This window comes from Pterocles gutturalis, unplaced genomic scaffold, assembly GCF_000699245.1.
Source record: "Pterocles gutturalis isolate BGI_N339 unplaced genomic scaffold, ASM69924v1 scaffold9979, whole genome shotgun sequence".
NCBI classification, from domain to species: domain Eukaryota; kingdom Metazoa; phylum Chordata; class Aves; order Pterocliformes; family Pteroclidae; genus Pterocles; species Pterocles gutturalis.
In genome coordinates this window covers 25205-44799 of record NW_010135786.1, presented here as the reverse complement: position 1 = coordinate 44799, position 19595 = coordinate 25205, and the positions used below count along the sequence as shown (strand labels likewise).

The window sequence follows — 19595 nt, the reverse complement described above, 5'->3', positions numbered from 1 at the left end:
GACCGACAACAGTCAAAACTCGGGAAATCACAGAACATTAATTCAGTGCTACTGAGACATGGTAAGTCACAGAAGTATCACGTTCCTCTGATAATGTACCTTTTTATCATCCCACATACTAAGTTTAGTGAGCATCAGTTAAAAGTTTACAAGCTTGACTATTTTTTTTCTCAAGATTTCTACATTGATTATTAATCTCTTTTTAACAAAAGCAAGCTGTACCTCTTTGATCTTGTAATAGCTGAAGAAAAAAAGTTGCATTTTCTAACATCCATTAGGGATGAAATTATACCAAACTCTACTTAGGAGCTTCCTCTCACTTCCAAACTGAGTACATACCTAAAGCCAGTAGGTAGAAACCTATGATAGTCTCTCCTTGCTCTGTTACAGCTGCCTCTCTGCTCAGAAAACTGATGTTGTTGTTCCTCCAGGGTGCCTGCGGAGAAGACGAGACAGACATCTTCAGCGGAGCTTATCACCCAGAAATTGCCCTTTCCCCAGTACGTCCCGGTGAAATAAAATGGTTCCAGCCTTCTCCTCAGTTTCTGCTCCCTGTGGTCGAGGGAGCTCCACAATGAGACTAACGATCTAAAGAAGGAAATCTCAAGGGACAGGAGCTTTGCAGCCTTCTGACCTCTACTTCTTCACTAATCCCGTCTATTAATACAGCCTGTGAATCTGTGCCCAGCCCAAGACAGCAGATTTTTTTCGTATCCGTATTACTGCTACCTGCAGAAAGCTTTAATGAAGAGCACGTATCTGACAAAAAGGCAAATTCCTTTAAAATAGGCTGATACCACATAACCTACAGGCTCACACCCACAAACACAGTGCGTACTGATGGGTAGCTAAAACAGCAGGACTTTTGTCATTTTGTCTTAACTGGAGACCAGTCGAGTTTCAGTTGAAATGAAATTGAGGAAAAATTCTCACACAATTGAAAAAAAAAAAAGGTTCAGTAAAAAACAACAGGGAGGTGTCACTGCCTGAGAATGTGACTTTAACATAGCCCATGGGCTGCTTTTCTCTCTCCCCAGGTGGACTAATTCCTCTTGTCAAGCTTTCCCTGTGTTTGTTATGACAGCCTCACCATGAGAGAGGAGAATAAAGGCAATATGTGACCAGAATAAAAGGGGAGAGCAATCATTAACAGCGAGAAGGGAGAAATAGCCACATCGTGGTGAAAGATCTTTCACCTTCCTGGTAATGGTGAGGACAATGACCCACACACTGGCTTCACCGAAGTCCCTTGCAAGGGTGCTAGGCTTGACTCGTCCCCAGCCATCTCGCTCTTACAGGTCACTGGAGTGCTGTGCTCTCTGTCTCTGACTTCAAGTCTGCAGCATGGGTCCAGCAGCTCCTGCAGGTCCCATTTAAGCAGCCCAGGGGCCTGATTTTCCCAGCTGCTAGCCACAGCCCACCCTCCTCATGACTTTTTTTTAGAAACCTCTTCCTCAGGCTGTGTAAAGACAGCTGGAGTTTAACCCTGACAAACCTCCTAAGGCACACTGCTTAGCAAGATTGTGACAGAGTGACCTGGGACTAACTAATAATTATTTTCCTTTTGCTACATTAAAAGGCAAATCATACTATTTGCCTTGATAGCCTGAACTTGACTTTTCCCAGTTGCAAGTTGCTTTTGGTTTTGTATAAATACTGCAGCTCCGCCTTGATAGCCTGAACTTGACTTTTCCCAGCTACAAGTTGCTTTTGGTTTCGTATAAATACTGCAGCTCCATGGACACTTCAATTCAGCTTTACATTTCAGTGAGAAATTATTCTTTAATTTCTTAAATTAAGGTGCCTTGCACCTTGAGACGAAAAAAAAAAAAATAGCCTTTTAACAATTTCTTAAATTAAGGTGCCTTGCACCTTCAGATGAAAAAAAATAATTAGCCTTTTAATATCAGGGACCAAAAAAAAAAAAAAAAATAGGGGTGAACTGTTCTTCATACTCAAGCATCCCTTTTGACGATATTTTTTTTCACACCCTGACTAACATCTTGGCCTATCTGCAGTTTTCTCCTTACTCCCTCCTTTGGCATCCTTCAATAAAGGACAGAGGCTTTGCAAACTCCAGTGGTTTGTTTCATGTGTCCATGGGGGTCACCATACTTCCAAACAAGAGCAATCTCTCTCTGCAGATTATAGTCACCTCGTTTCATGTCTCTAAATGCTTTGGTGGTGATCAGCAAGGCTCGCACGAGCCCGATGGGTCAGTCCTCCTGCCAACGGCTCTCCTCAGACCTTTGGGGAAGGGACCACATGGCCGGCATGAGCAGACGGGTGTCAGCCCTGCACCCACCCTGCCACCTGAAATCTAGTGGCCTTACTGGTCCAAGGAAAAGCAGAATATGGATTTTGAGACCATCAGTAAGCCACATGTTCAAGTCTAACAGAAGCTGAGTCTTCTATGCTATGTATGAAAAAAATATAAGGAATGAATAGTCATGGCTGCACTTGAGGGTTTAATACAGAAGGGAAATGAAGGAAGCAACCCCTCTGAAACCACCAATACCTGAGGATACCTGGTTAAAGTGGGTGATGAAATGACCGGGTTATGACACAACAGGTTAATCAAGCCCATTGTATGGATGCTCCGAAGCAACCAATGGTCTCTGAGGCGACAGGCAAAGCCAATTTAGAGCGGATATAGCCCAGCAGGTAGCCCCTATTCGGGCTGCTAAAATTGTGCAACAGCCTTCTAATCCCTATCCGCCTCTCTAAATGCTTTCAAAGTGACTTATATACCAGCACAATAAGGCAAGAATCACAGCAGCATCACTAGCCTTGAAAGACTCAGGCTAGTTACATCAGAGTTCAGTTTACTGGCTGTTTCCAGTATGCTGTAACAAAAAAATAATAAGAACTAAAATCAGTGTGTGACACGAAACATATATGTTTCTAACAAGCATCTCTTTTCCCTGAGGAGCACAGAGAATTAGACTCTTGCTAAAGGAATGATTTTATCAGAAAGCTAATGTTGGTTCTCACAGCACTATTTTTGCATGATACCTGTTACATATGGATTAAAGAAATGGACAAAAGAGAGAGGAGGTAAAAGACATGGGTTACATAAACCACAAGCAGATAGAAGCTGGTTCTGTGGAATAAAAATACAGTTTTGTCTCTGGAAGGCATAAAGATTTGTGAAATTTTACAGAAATAAGCATCAAAGGTGTTTGAAAGCAAATCCAATAGTACATTAGTAGGAACATCTCTACACAGATTTTTTTTAATAGATTATTTCAATTTCCACTTCACGTTTTTCATTATAATATTCACTATAAAATTAAAAACTGTCAGTATCAAACAAGATACCACTTAATCTTGCAAAGAATAATAATTCAAGGATCAGTTACACCTACGGATTTCATCCAGGCAGACAGAAAATGCATTCCATACCATGAATTTCATAACAGGATTTTTCCAAAATCATATCATGCATTTCTTCACTGCTTCCAAGAAAATAAAATTGTTGGTATGCTTTGCATGGGGTCTTTTCTAACGCCCACTGATTTAAAAGAAAAAATTCCTATAAATAGATTGGGTCAGTAACGCTTAAAACATGTCAATGGATGAACGGGAATGACTGTGCCAGCTGCGTGCTTACCTGGATGAAAGCAGACCTGAATCTGCTCTTTTGTGGCTGAGTTTCAACAGGTGGTAACGTAGTGACCTCCAAATTTATAGCAGGAAAAACACAAGTGAAACATTTAAATTGAAGAGTCTCATAATGTGAAACATGCTTGACCATTTATATTTCAGAACGTGCCTGTCTAACCCTGGGCTCTTCCCTTGCTGTGACATTTTGGCATGAGAACAAACGCAATCTCTAGTCGAATGTCCAAACCACACTTCAGCTCCTGTATTAGGTTACTTGCCAAATTCAGTTAAGAAAATTATTACTTCATATAATTAATATATTGTAAAATTCATGCTTCTGCCATGACTTTAATGGGGTTTAGCCTACTCTGCTTCATACTTTACTCTTATTCTCATCAATCTTGAAAGCTAATGTTTCTCTGAGGAATTGTGTTCTGTAGCTTGCGACAGATCTAGAAAATTACCTGTCAGGAAAAAATGCATGGTTAGCGCTTATTACTGCAATATACAGTTTGAAATCAACAATTTCTCAGGGACCACTGTGTTTCGATTGATGAAAACAGACTACCTTGCAGCTTCAAATAGATGCTGCTTTCATATTGAAAGATGATTCAAGAGAAGGGAAAACTGCCTTGTGCAGACTAGGTGGCTGAGGCTTTGCATTATTTAAACTCCCTGCTCTGAGCTGAACTTACCCTGAGCAGGTTAGGTGATGCTAAAGAAAACTCAAACCCTCTGGGCAGCTGCATGAGTTCATGAGAGATTGCAGGGAAGAGCTGGAAGTCCTGCTTCTGAGATGATACAGTTTCCTAAGGAAGAGAAGCAGACCACTCTCAGCAACCACTGAGAAAGTGGAAATCTGGCTGGAAGGCAGCAGCCTCTCTGCGGCACGGGGGGAGTTTAAGATTTGAGCACTTTTATTTCCAACCTGTCTTCATGAGTTGCACTGACTTTTTTTTTGTATTAAAAAAGTTCACGCTTTAGCAAAACTTGTCTTTTGGGCTTTAAAAGCCTTCCAGTCATCCTTGGCGAGCTCATTACAGCAGCGCATTTAGACAAACCTACTTCAAAGCAGTGGCTGAGGTGGTGCCTGGGCACTTCTACTGCCTGCGTTGCAGCAACATTTTTTGGAGGAAAATTATTTTTTCTCCAAATACGGGCTTGTGTCATATCATGCCTGCAATCTCATGCAGAGTTTATGGACATTGCAAATCTTGTGAGCCATGAAAACTGTAGAGGATGCTACCACCTACAAACAGGATCAAAACTCAAGCTCCCGTTCACAGCCAGATGTGCTCCATACAGAGCACGCTTGCTGCTTGCTAACAGTAAATGACATTTTTACCTACAAATTACTGTGAAGGAAGTGAAATTAATTCCTTAGATGTTGGTTCAAGAAGGCAAAATGTACAGTTTCTTTTCTGCTTACCAAACTCTGAAGTATGCTCTAAGAGGCAGCTACACCGAACGAATTCTCACTTTGAATCACATGAAGAAATCACTCTTTGCAGAAAAGGCAACAATTTCGTGTCAACTCCAGCCTTCAGCAGGGCTTTCATCAGGAGAATCTTAAAGTTGCATTCTAGGGACTAAGCAAGCTACTGGAAATATGGCAAATTAGGGAATCAAAAAAAAAGGGGGGGGGGGGGAGCATAAAGCATCTCATAATGTATTTCATTTATGGAAACAGAAAAGAAATAAAGAATACTAACATGGAGAAAAGTAATAATAATAGTTCAATAAAACACATACTTCCTAGCATCTACCCTTCTTACTCTTTCTCTTGAAGTCTTCAGGTTGTTGGCTTCAGTTGGGTGGGAGAGAATGGTTACAAGGAGACATAATTTTTCCTGGGTTTTTGCTGGGAGGAGTATGATGGTGGTGGTAGAGGTTTCTCCTTCTTCTTTGCCAGAAGGAGCATGATGTTGAAGCTGATTATTTCTTCCTCCTCTTTCTAACGTCCACTTGGGGCTAGTTTTATACATGTTCTTTCATGCTGTACACCTTGCTCTTTTTCCTTGGTCTGCAACTCCACATTACATCTGAATGCCCTATATAAAAAATATCTTACATATGTTGTATACTTCTTATCTATTTTCTCCGCTACCTATAAGCTGGTTTTGCCGTTCTCCCAGGTTTGCATGTAACTGTTTGCTGCTGAGCCATTCATAGCCCTGAAGCCTTCACTGACACCGTGTGCCATCTCTCTTACAACTCCACATCTGTACCCCTTTTCCCTGCATCCTGGGTTGCCATGGGCAAGCTCTCCACCACCAGGCCAAGCCTATATTCTCCTACATCGCACCATTAAGACGGTGTCATAAATATTTTATTCTACACAGAATAACTACTTGCTACTCCTGTCTGTACAAAAATTGTGGTTATATTCCACGATAATAAAAAAATAACAAGTGAAACAAATCAGGAAAGAATCACCCGATAAATTTTAAAAAAATAAAATAAAATGCTGTCACAGCTAAGCCAGCTACAACAAAGTTCCAGGCAGGCCAAGGCAATTTGAAGCAAACCAAACCTGACGTGCCTTAATACTGCACCGTCAGTACATAGCCTGTGGCAGATAACCAGCAATAGCTGCATTTATGGGGCTACAGGTTACACAGCTCAGGCAGTAGCTGGATAGAGCTGCACTGGCCTCAGTGAAGTTTTGTTCATTCATATAAAAATTACAAAGCAAGCCTCTTGCTTAACTCCATCTATTCTTGTCCTGTGCCAAATTGCACACAGATTGATTCTGACCACTTTGAAAAAAGTGTGTTTCTTTTCTGACAATGCTTTTGCTTTACATGTTCAGTTCCAACATCCAAACTAGCAAACCAACACAGACAACACATATTAATGTGTTCATACAAGACTGTGTGCAGGCAGCATAAATGAGAGCAAAACGCAAGGCACCGAGCTTTCATTCCACTGCCTTTGCCATCACGCCCGAGAACAGACCACGCAAGGATTCTGTCTTCAGTCCTTTTATTTAATCTGTGGTTGACTTGCACAAAACCTCCAGAAATTGCAAGGTAGTAAGATTCACACCCCACACCTTCCCATTCAAACCTCAGATATGTTGGCTTCCTGAAACTTCCATTCCAATTGATGAGCTTTCCAGGTACTTAGCCACAATTAGAATTTAATCCTGGATTAAGAGAATACAATGCAGGAGGAGGAAATCACTGAAAACATAAATAATCTTAACCTGGTATTACGCTTCCGTCAGGTGAATCCACTTAATTGTTTCCAGGTGCCAGCTGCTTTTATAAACTACAGATCATGGACTCCTGTGAAGTCTTTAATACTAGCACTCCAGCAGGTGTGGCAGCTGATAACAGAGGTGTCTCACAACAACGGCCAGTCTAAGAGGCTGCTATAGCAGAGGAATCCTAGACATCCTGGTTTCTTCTGCTCTTACCTTTTCTGGACTTTCTGTAGTACTGTCACTGTTTTTCTGTGTTGGAAATCAGAAACAACGCGTCATCTCAGGATGCTGAAAAGGAAAGATGTTCCCGCACATCCCATAGACTATCAGGAATAATAGACATTTCTGGAATACCAAGAATGTCACTCCCCCAAATGAGATTAGAGCTTGGAAACAGTTACAAGTGGCCAAAGAACTCCCCACAAGCTATATCACAATATATAACCAAGTCAAAAGTATAAAGTTTTTATGGAGAACCAGATACGTCTCCTTACTTGCTACACATTGTTTCTTACCATCAAATATTACCCTTTATTTTTCTCCTATGACAGGTTTTGATTCATACATTAAAATATCAGCAATCACAAGCCTTTATGTCCAAGTGCACAAGAAAGAGGCAAACAGAAAACTTCCCATTACACGAATGAGTTTTATTTGGGATACTTTTCCATACATTAAAAATATATTAAAAAAAGATCCAAACATTGTACTCTTACACAATGGTAAAGGTCCCTTATGGAACAAGATATATGAATACAACATTAATGTCCACGTTCTGGAAAGTTGGTGGGAACACTATTTTTGGACAAGCCACTTTAGTTTCTCTTCCAAACTTGGGGAAGGAATCAGGAGTGTAACTTCTGGAAAAGCAAACTAGGTACTGACTGGCTGTTTGTGACTCTGGAAGGAATTCTCTATAAATCCCAGGTACCTGGGCCACGTGGTGAAGAAGTTGAGTTTTATCACAGATATTATTTCCTCACATGAACGGTTTTAACAGAAGCATCATTAAGCCAACAGGATACAAATGTTTTGTTCAGGGACTCTATTCTGGCTCAGAATTTAAGTTGGCATTTTATAGCAGCCAGCTTTCTGCCCATATACTGTATATACAGTATTTTATAACCAAAATTAAAGTATACTCACTCAATTAGAGAGGAAATAGTTGCACATCCATGTAAGCAGTGAGATTTTACAGAAGAAGCTTTGACTCCATTAAACTTTTATTTACTGAAAACAAGACCCATGCTCATTTGCTACAAGACAGGTGACAGAAAGTGAAAAAATGTCACAATTCCTGTATGTTTTGTAATGCCAGAAAGCTCTGTCAAATGTTAGGATTTAGGCTTCCCTATCTCTGCCTAAGAATATTTTGGAAGCACTATAGGTACCTTATAGATTGTCATATAGATGAAACCCAGCCAGCTGATGACTCCAAAGCAGTGCACCTCCGAGCCAGGGGAGGAGAGGCAGCACTCACGCTCCAGGTGAAAGACGGTTAAAGCATGCACTCAGCCACACACATCAGCCGAAGGAGTCTGCAGAGGATGATGAGGGCACAGAGGCGGATGTCTGTGCCTGTTGGGGCACTTCAGCCCATATCTGTCCCTGTCACCACCACCTGCCCCACTTTTGTCTGCAGTGAAAGGCTGATTCTCCTTATAGTCTCTTCTGTAAGGATTTCACGGAGCCAAAATGCTCATTTATTGTCTTTCCCATCCAAAACCCAGGACTCCTACAAAACCAGAGGTAGATTCTGTCACTTCATTTTTTTTTTTTTTTTTTTTTTGAAGCTGACTGTTTTTCAGCATCATTTCCTAAAGAAAAAGCAAGCGTGCCATCACTCTATCAGCCTGCCCTCCCTGGCAAGTTTGAAGCTATGTGCCGGTCTCAACCACCTGCAAGAAAACAAGTAGTTTCAGGAAAAGCTTTCCCAGCCTTTAGTAATGCCAACCAAGAGCTACTAACATGCTTCCTAACCTCTTCTGTTAAAAGGACCCTAAGAAGGGGTGATAGTGGTATCTGTCTGTGTCCTTCACCACAGGGGTCAGATCAATGCTTTTACAGAAGACAGGGACACCACCACCTCAGCAATCCTCGAGATACCAGGGTGGTACAGAGAGAGGCTATAGATGCCAGCCTTTCTCATGGTACACACTGGTGCAAGACATAGCTAAAGATAAAAGTATTCCTAATTTATTATTTTTTTAAACTTTCAAGCATCTTACATTTCGAAGTTGATCTACTCATCAAAAGGAGATTTACACTGCAACCTCAAATCCAAAGGCTGACGAGGATTTCTCACGTTACTTTGCCAGGGCCCTGCTTAGGATGGGTAAGAGGTATCGGTAACTTCTGCTGAAGTACCACACAGGGCTACAAGCAGCTTTTCCAGGTGACTGAGTGCCTCAGTTAGCATTCCTACAAAAGAAAAAGACTCAGCACAGCACAAGCTTTACAGAAGGGAAACCATCATCTCTTCTTTGCCTGGAAAGTCTTAAAACACCGGTACTGTTTGCAGGGACTCTGCTCTGACAGTACTTCAAGGAAAGGATGGAAGCAGATGACTTATCAGAGAAGAAACAGGAGCAAACAACTCCAGCAGGGATTTCAGACCAGCTTCCCCGATAAATGCAGCCTCTCTGATCTTGACAATGAATGGCAAAGTTCTTCAGCACTTCAAAAGCAGCACTATCGGCTTTTCAGGGCTGTTTGCTTGGTGTATAAGTAAACAGGCGGCTTGTTTGGGCAGGCGCACCCGCTGCCAAGTGAGGTCAGAAGAGGTGAGGAGTTACTCACATCAAAACCGCGCAGCCTGACAAGCCGGCTGAGGAGGCAGGTGCTGCACCACGCTGCCCGCTTTCACTCATAATCCTTCAACCAGGTCAGCCGGGGCTGCACCTACCGAGGGGAAAACAGAGACCCTCACTGTTCACAGACACACAGAAAGTGAGCTTTCAAAACGCTGCAAGCACCGAGGGGAAAACAGAGACCCTCACTGTTCGCAGACACACAGAAAGTGAGCTTTCAAAATGCTGCAAGCCAATCCTCGGGTCACTTTCCCAATGCAAACTGGAAAAATAAAGCCTAAAATTTGAACAGCACTTTGCACCGTGAGGGTGCCAAGGCTTTCCACAAAGGACATTTTATTTGCCCAGGCAAACCCAACAGATCCCTGCCAAGGATCCCTCTCTTGATCACACATCAAGATCAGCTTGATCTGAGCCTTGTTTGCACCTGTGGTGACTTTTAGGGATCTTTTCCGATCCTAGGCCAGAGATCAAATGTATTTTCTTCCTTATAATGTTTTCAATCATATTCTGTCACTTGAGAAGGAGAAGCGTAAAGCTCAGGGCTGCGGAGAGTTTTCTCTGAAAGTCTACAAAACCCCATCCTTCAACAGCCTGGCTGGAAAGAGGAGCTGGTAGAGCTAGCCACACTGTGGCACTACTACTACCATTCCTCTCCCAAACATTAATTGAGCTTTTATTCCTTGAATAAAAGATGTGTAGCCCTCTCCAGCTTCCCACAGCTTTTTGTAGCTGTTCTGCTGTCACCATACACCTTCAAAACACATCCGCACGCACTGCTTATGGGTTTGGTGTTTGCGCCTGAAATTCAGTATGTCCTCTAGAAGCTGAAAAATGTGGACAGTCAGGTGTGTCTCATTGCTATAGTCCCCAGAAAGAGCATATTGGCATTCACTGCACTTGGGGCGTGCATTAGATACCTACCACAAAGTCATCTTTAAGCAAGGAATCAACCATGAGTCAGGACAGTATTTTAGCAATATAAACTGGATGACCAAAACTGTGCCTTTATACATCTTTATGGCCCTGTATTAGGGGACCCAAGGTCATACAGCTACAAGAGCTGGCTCACAACGGCAAAACCACAGCAGTCTGTAGGATAGGACTGAAGAATTGATTTCACCTTCAAATTTACTTTCTGTCTCCGTAAAGAAAATATTAAACTTTGCCTATCGTGTCATGCCATCACACTACAGCTGCACACAAGCACATTGTGGGTTTTAGCTGCATTAATTATAACAAAAAACCACACCAGCAGAAGGAACCTTTAAAAGAATTGGCCAAACGCTTTTCCTCAGAGCAGAATTCTTGATTTGAAAATGCTGTTGGTAAAGCAATGCTCACTTCCACCTAGGGCAAGGCAAAAATCACACTGAAAGATATCCAGGTTATTCCAAGTGACAGAGTCAAACTCACAAAAGTTATAGCAATTGGTCATAGACAGAAGGTTGTGCCTTTGTTCTTTGAGAGGTTTCCTCTCTCCCTGCAGCAAAACAGCCAGCCAAGACGACAGTCATCCACAGTACTGCCGCCAACGTGGCTCTCTGCAGAAACGCTAGATTTTTCACCCTGTCTGGGATTTCTGGGAAGAAAAGCTGCTGCCAGCAGGAGACTGGGAATGGATGAAAACAAAGACCAGAACCAGCTGTTAGACAAGAATGAAAATCTCACCTGCACGAACAGCAGAGGGAGAGCATCTTTCAAGATGCTTTCCCAACACCATCCCTGTGACGCACTGCGGGAATGATGGGAAAAGAGTTCTGATTGAACACATCTAATTCAGAATTATCTCCTAAATCTGTAAATCTATAACCTAAATCTGTGTCCCACGAGGTCATACAGATCCTGCCAACTGCTCATTGTTCCCTCTCCTTACATACACTTGTTAAAATCTCAAGGATAAGGAGAAGTTCCACTTTGATAGATAAGTCCTTGATCCTACCTCTGGTCTGATACCTTCAGTGATGGTAGATCTTGGCTGAGTCTTTTCCTCCCCCTCAAGGCTTTCAACATGTGGTTTTGTTTTCTGATGCCAAGCATCCCCACAGCACGGGAGAAACGATTCTGCAGCAAAGAGGAGCAGAAGTGCTTCTTCTCTCAGTACTATTTCTGGCACAGCCTCAGATTATCCACCTCTGTGATATAAAAATGTGTCATCCCAGTCTTATACTGTCTTAGGACGTTTTCCTTCAAATACTGAAAATGACTTCTCAGACTCCAAAGGGATATGATGTCAAACAGCTGGGCAAAGACAGTCAGGACACTGTCCATCCGCTGTGCAGGGAAACGAACAGACAAAAACAAGCATATTTTTTGGTGGACTGCTCCAGAGCAGCAATTAATGCATTGCTATGTGGGTTAGCAGAGGCAGCTGGGAAAGTCTACCTGCCAGGGTGCTGGTAACAGCTTTGAGAGAGTCTCATGTCTTGTCTGGTACTAGGCTCTCCAGACTGAGTCATACAAGCTTATTATTTACAAGGGAATTGAAATTTGTAGCATCCTTTTTTTGTGAGGTTGAGATTTTTCCTTCATGTTACTCTTCTACTTTGCTACCTCTGTCACTGTGAAGGTGAGGACCCCATCTACAAGCTGCCTGAAGGAGCCCAAGTCTGCTCTCCTGAAGTTCAAGGCTTTTTTTCCTGTTTTTTCATTTTTTTTTTCTTCTCTTTTTTCACTTGCCATGCTCACACCTCCTTTCGTTCACATCAGCCACCATGCTGATTGCCTGACCCCTGTTTTTATGCCCCGTTGGAAAGAGTTTCTGGTCTGTCGTGCTCCCTAGGCGTCTGGTAGCCTTTCCCCCCGCAGAGGACATGGTCCCTGCTGTTCTGCAGTTCACGACTCATGCTTGTAAACCTTATTAGCCTTGGGGGCAGAGAGACTGGCCTGCACCCCATTGCTGGTGCACACACCTGCAGCAGAGGAGGGAGAGATGCAGATCCCTGGCTGGAGGCAGCAGGACATCCTGCCAGGACACAGAGCTCATTGGCAACAAATCCCCTTTTATTCCTGCACTTTTTGAGTTTTAAAACTGTATTTTCTAACAAAAAGGTTCAGCTTTCACAAAGCAGGACTTTCAAAGAAAGATTTAATTTCACCAAATCCTTCACATGGTAAAGGCTATAAACCCCCTTCAGCTTTCACATAGAGTCTTACTGAGTACAGTGCTTGTACCAGTCATTGCTGGGGCAGGTCACTGGTCACAGCTGGTGATGTTGACCACAGAACCCATCAGGGACCACCACATATAACCTACTATACGGTATGGTATTCAGAGCTCATCCTCTAAGCAAATTATCACATTGTAATAAACTTTGTAAAACATGGTTTTCATTAATAATGAATAAGAATACACAAAGGCTTTCCTGTGTTTGTCATACCGTCTCCACAAAGTGATCTAGTGTGAATAGCTGATCTTTGGACCTCATCTTGAAACGGAATATTCGAACTGAAAGAGGGTGTTTCAAAGATGACTGATTGCTGCCATCCTGTGGCAGGCACTTGTATTCCAGACTGACGTTCGCCAGAGAGAAAATAGTAGTTTAAAAGTGTAATTTTAGAAGTATCTGTTACGAACTCTCATTCTTAAATGCTACGTCTGGAAACGGCAGTATTCAGCTCTCAGAAAGCCATGGGCCGTTGCAGCCATTCTAGCGGAGATGACTCTCCTAGACAGAAAATAAGGACCAGATGAGAAGGGGCTCCTGTTCCCCTTCTAAACCGAGAGGCATTGCAGCATTCAGTGGTCTGCTTCCAGAAAGGATGCTAACCCTAACCCAGCCCTAACCCTAACCCATCCCTAACCCAGCCCTAAACCTAACCCAGCTCTAACCCTAACCCGGCCCTAACCTTAATCCAGCTCTAACCCTAGCCCAGTCCTAACCTTAACCCAGCCCTAACCCGGCCCTAACCCTAATCCAGCTCTAACCCTAGCCCAGCCCTAACCCTAACCATAGCAGACTGCCAGTTCCAGAATGCCCACAAACACAAGGAGATGTCTCTGTTTCTGATGGTAACTCTGCTGGTGTCCTCAACTGGAAAAGCCATCAGATGGCTCAGATAACGTGAGCCCTCGGCTAAGACTGCATCCAAACACAACACAGCAGCACTGTTCCCAACATTGAATCTAAAGGGCAGGGGGCAGGGTGGGTGGAATATAAATACATTACTAGATGACTGATGGGCTGTTACTTTCTGAGAATCTATTTCTCACATCTTGTCCCCAGTTTTAGTCTTTTGGGGGAGAAATGCAGTTTTTTATAAAATGCCTGCAAGACCCAGGCACCTGGGAACACATGTGAGGACTTGCAGGCTGACAGCAACATCCTTTTTAACTCTAGATGAGGTGGAGACTCCAGAAACAGACAAACAGAAGGCTTAAGAGATCCCAGCCTGAACAAAACTTGAACCCCCTGAAACAGTATGGTGATCGTGCCATCCTGGAGAAGCTAGTTTGCAGACAAGACCAGAAGTGTTAAGATGTGGCACTTAAATCTCACCCTTGGCCAAGACTACACATGATGTGGAACCGAGACACCAAACCTGATGGAACAGAGAGCAGCAGAGTCTTCAAGATCACCAAGATTCTGCAGACCCTGACAAATACGACCACAACTGAGACCCAGATTCCTAGAACTGTATTCTTAGAGAGCCAAAGACTTCACAGCGACTGAAAGCTAGCTGGTATCTTATGCAAGGCTGTCCTGCCCTACAGCAGGATGTGCTGCATCCTTGGAATAGGCCCTGGGACAGAGTGGACCACAGAAGACTTTACACCAGTCACCCACAGTCTTCTCCAGCAAGGCACTTTCCTCACTCTTGTGTCTCTCACAGGCATAATTGCATCCACTTGTTGAAGAAGCCTTGAAGCAACACACTGAAAGATTCATAACGCTATTTAGCAACCTTTGCAGGACTCCTACACATCCTGCAGCTGGATGGGCTCCCACTCTTCCATAATCCAAGCCTTTAGACACCACCAGGAGCAATCCACAAGCACCGAGGCCACCTGTACCAGTCCTGCCTTTGATGCCAGAGTGTGAATGTTCCAATTCCAAAGAGTGAAGGCAGAGACTCTTCCACCCTGCAGATACCAGGTTCTTTGGGCGTTCTAAGCACCAGTTCACAGCAGAGTAAATATCACTTACCTCCTGCTAATGTCACCTTGCTGCCCGAGACCTCAGCAGAACAGGCATCCAGGCAGATTGTCAAACCTAAAGGACAGGTAGACTCTTGGAAGGTTGGTATGATGCGCATCATCTCTGAACTGTGAAGTCTGTGCAGAGATGATGAGAAGCTATTACAGACTCCACAGATGCACGTGCAACGCAGCTCCGTTGTGAAGTTTCCCTCTTCAAAGACATGAATCTTTAGTTGTGTTCCATGGGGTATTTAAACGGGAGAAAGGGCTTCCAGCTGGTAACACAAATGAAGAGCCACCAGGCTGGGAAACAGGGAAAAGACAAAACATTGGAGTACATTGGGCCCATTGTGTTCCTCTTGCTAAGGTGTGGAGCAAGGGTTACCACAAAGATGGGCTCAGGAAAACAGGGAGGAGCACCGACAAGGGAAGGGGTGGGAAGGGTCACATAGAAAGAAACATGGGCAGAGGCAGGGAAAGTTGGCCACTGAGGTACTTAGCCCTGCCCAGGAAATGCAGGATGTTGAGAAGTACAGCCCAGAAGGAAGCAATGAAGACCTTCCAGTAGGTCCTGCTGCTTCATCTCCTGAGTGAGCAAGTCACTGCTGTCGGTAATACTGAGTATATCTGGTCTTACCTCCTGAGGTCCACCCATCAACAGCTGATCTCCACCTGTTCCTGCCACCACTGTAAAGTGCGGTGGGTCTGAAAGACTCTCCTTCAGTACCAGTACTTACGCAGCACAGCCCGCTCTTGTGCTGTTCGGTGTAACAGGCAACTGCAGTCATAGGATCACAGAATGGTTTGGGTTGGAAGGGACCTTAAAGATCATGTAGTTCCAGCCCCCCCGCCATCGGCAGGGACACCTCCCACTAGCCCAGGTTGCTCAAAGCCTCATCCAGCCTGGCCTTGAACCCCTCCAGGGATGGGGCATCCACGGCTTCTCTGGGCAACCTGGGCCAGTGTCTCACCACCCTCACAGGAACGAATTTTTTCCTAATATCTCATCTAAATCTGCCCTCTTTCAGCTTAAAACTGTTACCCCTTGTCCTGTCACTACACTCCAATAAAAAGTGCCTTCCTCTCTTCCCTGTAGCCCCCTTTAGGTACTGGAAGGCCAACAGGCAGTGCCGTGTTGTGCTTCAACGTCCAGAATGTTCCCAGGGGAACTGCTCACTGCACCAATTGCAAAGTGAAGCCTTCTAGGGCTTGATCTTTTACGACTTGGATACACATTTAGGGAAGCCATTGTTTGATTTTAGGCAAAAGCTCAGTGGTTCTGGTGACAATGAGGTTTAAATCAGGCTGATAGCACTGTTCTCTCCATGCATCAACGACAGCAATGTCAGAGCATGTAGAAGAAAGCAGCTCTATCTTCAACTGTTCTCATGCCATTGCAAGCGGATAACATCAACTTATGGAACTGCAAGTGACAGAGGTTCTGCATTTGTCTTTCTCAAATTTATCTCAAGGACAATTTATATCCCTCAGGTTGGAAAGAGGTGAATGCAGGTAATACCGCAGAGATGTTTTTTCATGATGAAATAGCTGTAAGGTGTTTTAAGGCACTTCCATGCTAATTTAGGGACCTTACAAACCTAGATTCCAAAATACGCAAATAAACAGCATGTTCTATATGGGGCTTACTTTGCACAATTAGTTTTCCTGTGAAGGCAATACAAGCAGAAAGAGAAACACTCCTGGGAGCAATCATTGATTTGTCTACAGATAAAAATGAGCTGACTCTTTAACAGCAATGCTGCCATTCCACTGGAAGGACGTCCTGCTTGAGCTGGGCAACGGAATATTCCTGAAGGCCAAAAACGCAGTCAGCAGAAAATCTGGATTGTTTTCTTTGAATTGGTCAGTTCCCTGAATATCACCAAGCCACAGAACTGTGCTGGATTGCGTACTGACAGAAAGATTGCTTTCCATAGTTTTGAAAGAACTGGGGCATCCTCCGAACATTTTCCTGAGCAGGAATATCCAAACACTTTACCTTCTTTGCTGAGTTTTTCACCCCATTGTATTCAGCCTAAGTTATAAGATATTGTTTACAAGAAACATGTACTCAAATTAATAAATTTGCATGCAACTCTACAGAAAATTTAAATTAATATTTATTCCATAAACATAAAACCCAAAGACAATTCATGACCTCCGTTTAAATTAGCATTCAATGCAAAGAGAGGCTTCTGTCCAACTTTTGCAGATTATAAAGCAGAGAAAAACAAAACAGAACAATGAACTCATTCTCCCAGTTCATACAGTTTCTTCAACAATTATTTTTAGGACTAGACACTGATCAGCTAATCCAGAGGGCCATCACTGATCAATACAAACAAAAAGGCAAGAAGTCCTGAGTTAGGTCCTGATCCAAAGAACGTGAGCAAGGGAACAAGACACTTAATTTCACCAGCAAGGACATAGCACTTAAAAAAATGAAAGCACGTCTTCTAATTCTTCTGTTAGAAGAAACTCTCTGCAAGGAAGGTATCCAGCACTTCTCAATCATTAGATGTGCCCTATAAAACCCTTCTAGCACTCACTACCTCCTGCAAAATTGTACACACCTTGAAAAGAAATGGCAGAGTTTTTATGGTTTTTTGGAGTGACTTTATATCCAGGGATAACTTGGAGGCTCATAAGAAGTTTTAAAAATTGGATCGATACCTGAATCAGAAAATAGTTACAAACCTACATGGATTCTGTTACAATACAGCCCCCTCACCCAAAAGAAAGACAGACTTTACAGAGTGATGAGACTAAGTTCAGGCTTGGGTGCATCAGCGCTGAGAATGCTTCACTAGAAAGTTTTGCTTCTAGGCCCTTCCCAAGTGAATTGGGCAGATGTTTGAGGTGAAACAAGCTCCTGATCTCCACTGCCACTGCTGCTGCAGCTGCAGAAGCAGGCTTCCTGACACACAGGCTCTGAACCATCTACAGCTTCAGGAGCTGAAACCTGTATCTTAAATTGTCCCTTTGGAAATGAGGAGGCAGCTGCTTGGAAATGATGCTGTGCAGAGGTACACACTGGATCATCACCACTGTTGCCAAGCACACAGAGCACTGTTTCTGGCATGGCTGCAGTTTCCAAGTGACACACATGCAGAAAGAACATCGAGGTAATCCAGTATGGAAGCAATACTGATGTGAACTGCTGCAATAAAACCCCCACTCCAAGCTAAAGGCTACAATTACCTGGCCCAGTCAACAGCAGATGTTCTTTATCACCAATTACCTCCACCACCTAGGAGTCCAGCTAAATCAGTATCTTTCACCAGAAGGGAACTGACATTTTGTTCAAGTTTCTTCACTTAACCAAGAAAACATAATTCGAGGATTCTCGACTACCTCTGATACACTGTCCAGACAGTCCCCGACTCAAAATTTGACTCTAAGCCAGCAAGTAAATAAGATTGTATCAAACAAAATATCTGAAACACAGAAAAATGGTTGGATAAAAAAAAGGTAAAAAGAAAAAAAAAGGCTATTAAAGAATGTGATACAAATAACCTAGCTGCAACTTAGAATTCAATCACTTTAAGGAAACTTTGCTTCCAGGACTCTTCATATTAAAAATGGAATGGATTTTGGCAAAACAGTATTTTTACCAAATCTCTTCTAGAGAACAGTCAGTAACTGTTCTTGGGTGGCCATTTACAGCTCTCACATGCTAAAACTAAAAAGAAAAATGAAATCCAGCTCCCTGAAAGAATGCAAGATTCAATAATGCATCTGGAAAAAGGATGCATAAAAGAGAATATGAAGTACACAAACTCAGCTGAAAAGCAGCTTTGCACGCGTCTTCTTATCCCTACGGTTTGAGATATATTTTTTATGTACATATATAGGTGTATGTATAATATTTGCCACCTTTGGCAGCAGCTGTTTAATGCCAGTATTCTACACACAAAGCAAACAGGTACTTTTCATAATGAAATCTTGTTTAGTCTGATGAGGGGCATGATACACCCAAGCAGATGCTTAGCTCACTACAGCTGCTTCTGCTCTTTAGCATTGGGTTTTCTTTCAAGTTTTACTACTTTTAATATTTCATTACTTTAAGCCATTCAAGATTTGTTACAACTAACAACACAAACTTTGTCAAAAGGTTGTTTTTCTTTTAAATTCTTCCCTTAATTTTCTTCTTTTTTTTTGTTTCATCTTGTCACCTCAAGCCTCAAAAGTAGATTGAAGCGTCTCTGAATAGATCTCCTTTGGAGACATGGTGTGTTTCACAACACGTGCACCTTTTTAAAAAAAATTAAGCAATTGAGGGTCAATTCATTTGCCAATTTCCAGGCATCAATAGTCAACATCAAGCATTTCTGTAAAAAAAGCATGCCGTAATGAGTTTGTAACACATCTACTAGAGAAATAAATGTCAGCTTTCTTGTTACAGAAACCACAAATGAAGCAGAATAAAGCAACAACAAAAAAAAAACTTCCTCACATATGACACGCTTATGCAGAGGATTCCTGAGCAGGCTGGCAAGAATCTATTGGTGGTGAAGTCAGGGGAGAGGGAGGAGGAAAGAATTTTAAGCTGAAAACTTTACAGAATGAAAAAGGCACAAGAGACAGAAATGTTTAGAACCTTATCTCCCAGTGCCTTCACATATACAGCATAGAAATCTGGGTGCAGAATCAATAGGAATTCAACCTAGAAAATAGTTCCTTTATTTTTATTAGTACTCGTTATATTTCAATCTAATCTTTAAGACTGGCAAAATTATTTGTGACAAGTATTTAATGTTGAGATTACGGGGTATGTTTCTTTTACAGCATTTATAAAATACATTCTCATCTGTTTGAATGCCGATACATC

General features: G+C 42.7%; 1 protein-coding gene across 1 annotated transcript in view; it reads right to left on the bottom strand.

The window, feature by feature from the left end:
• LOC104468040 (opsin-5-like) overlaps nucleotides 1-14883 on the bottom strand; it is a 42532-nt gene extending 27649 nt beyond the window's left edge. Inside the window, exons 1-5 of the mRNA XM_010082042.1 lie at nucleotides 14772-14883; nucleotides 14124-14166; nucleotides 13005-13137; nucleotides 4302-4415; nucleotides 340-436 (exon numbers count right to left, since the gene is read on the bottom strand). Coding sequence (XP_010080344.1) covers nucleotides 340-436; nucleotides 4302-4415; nucleotides 13005-13137; nucleotides 14124-14166; nucleotides 14772-14883 — 499 coding nt within the window. The remainder of the gene's footprint in view (nucleotides 1-339; nucleotides 437-4301; nucleotides 4416-13004; nucleotides 13138-14123; nucleotides 14167-14771) is intronic.
• Between the last annotated feature and the right edge of the window lie 4712 nt (nucleotides 14884-19595).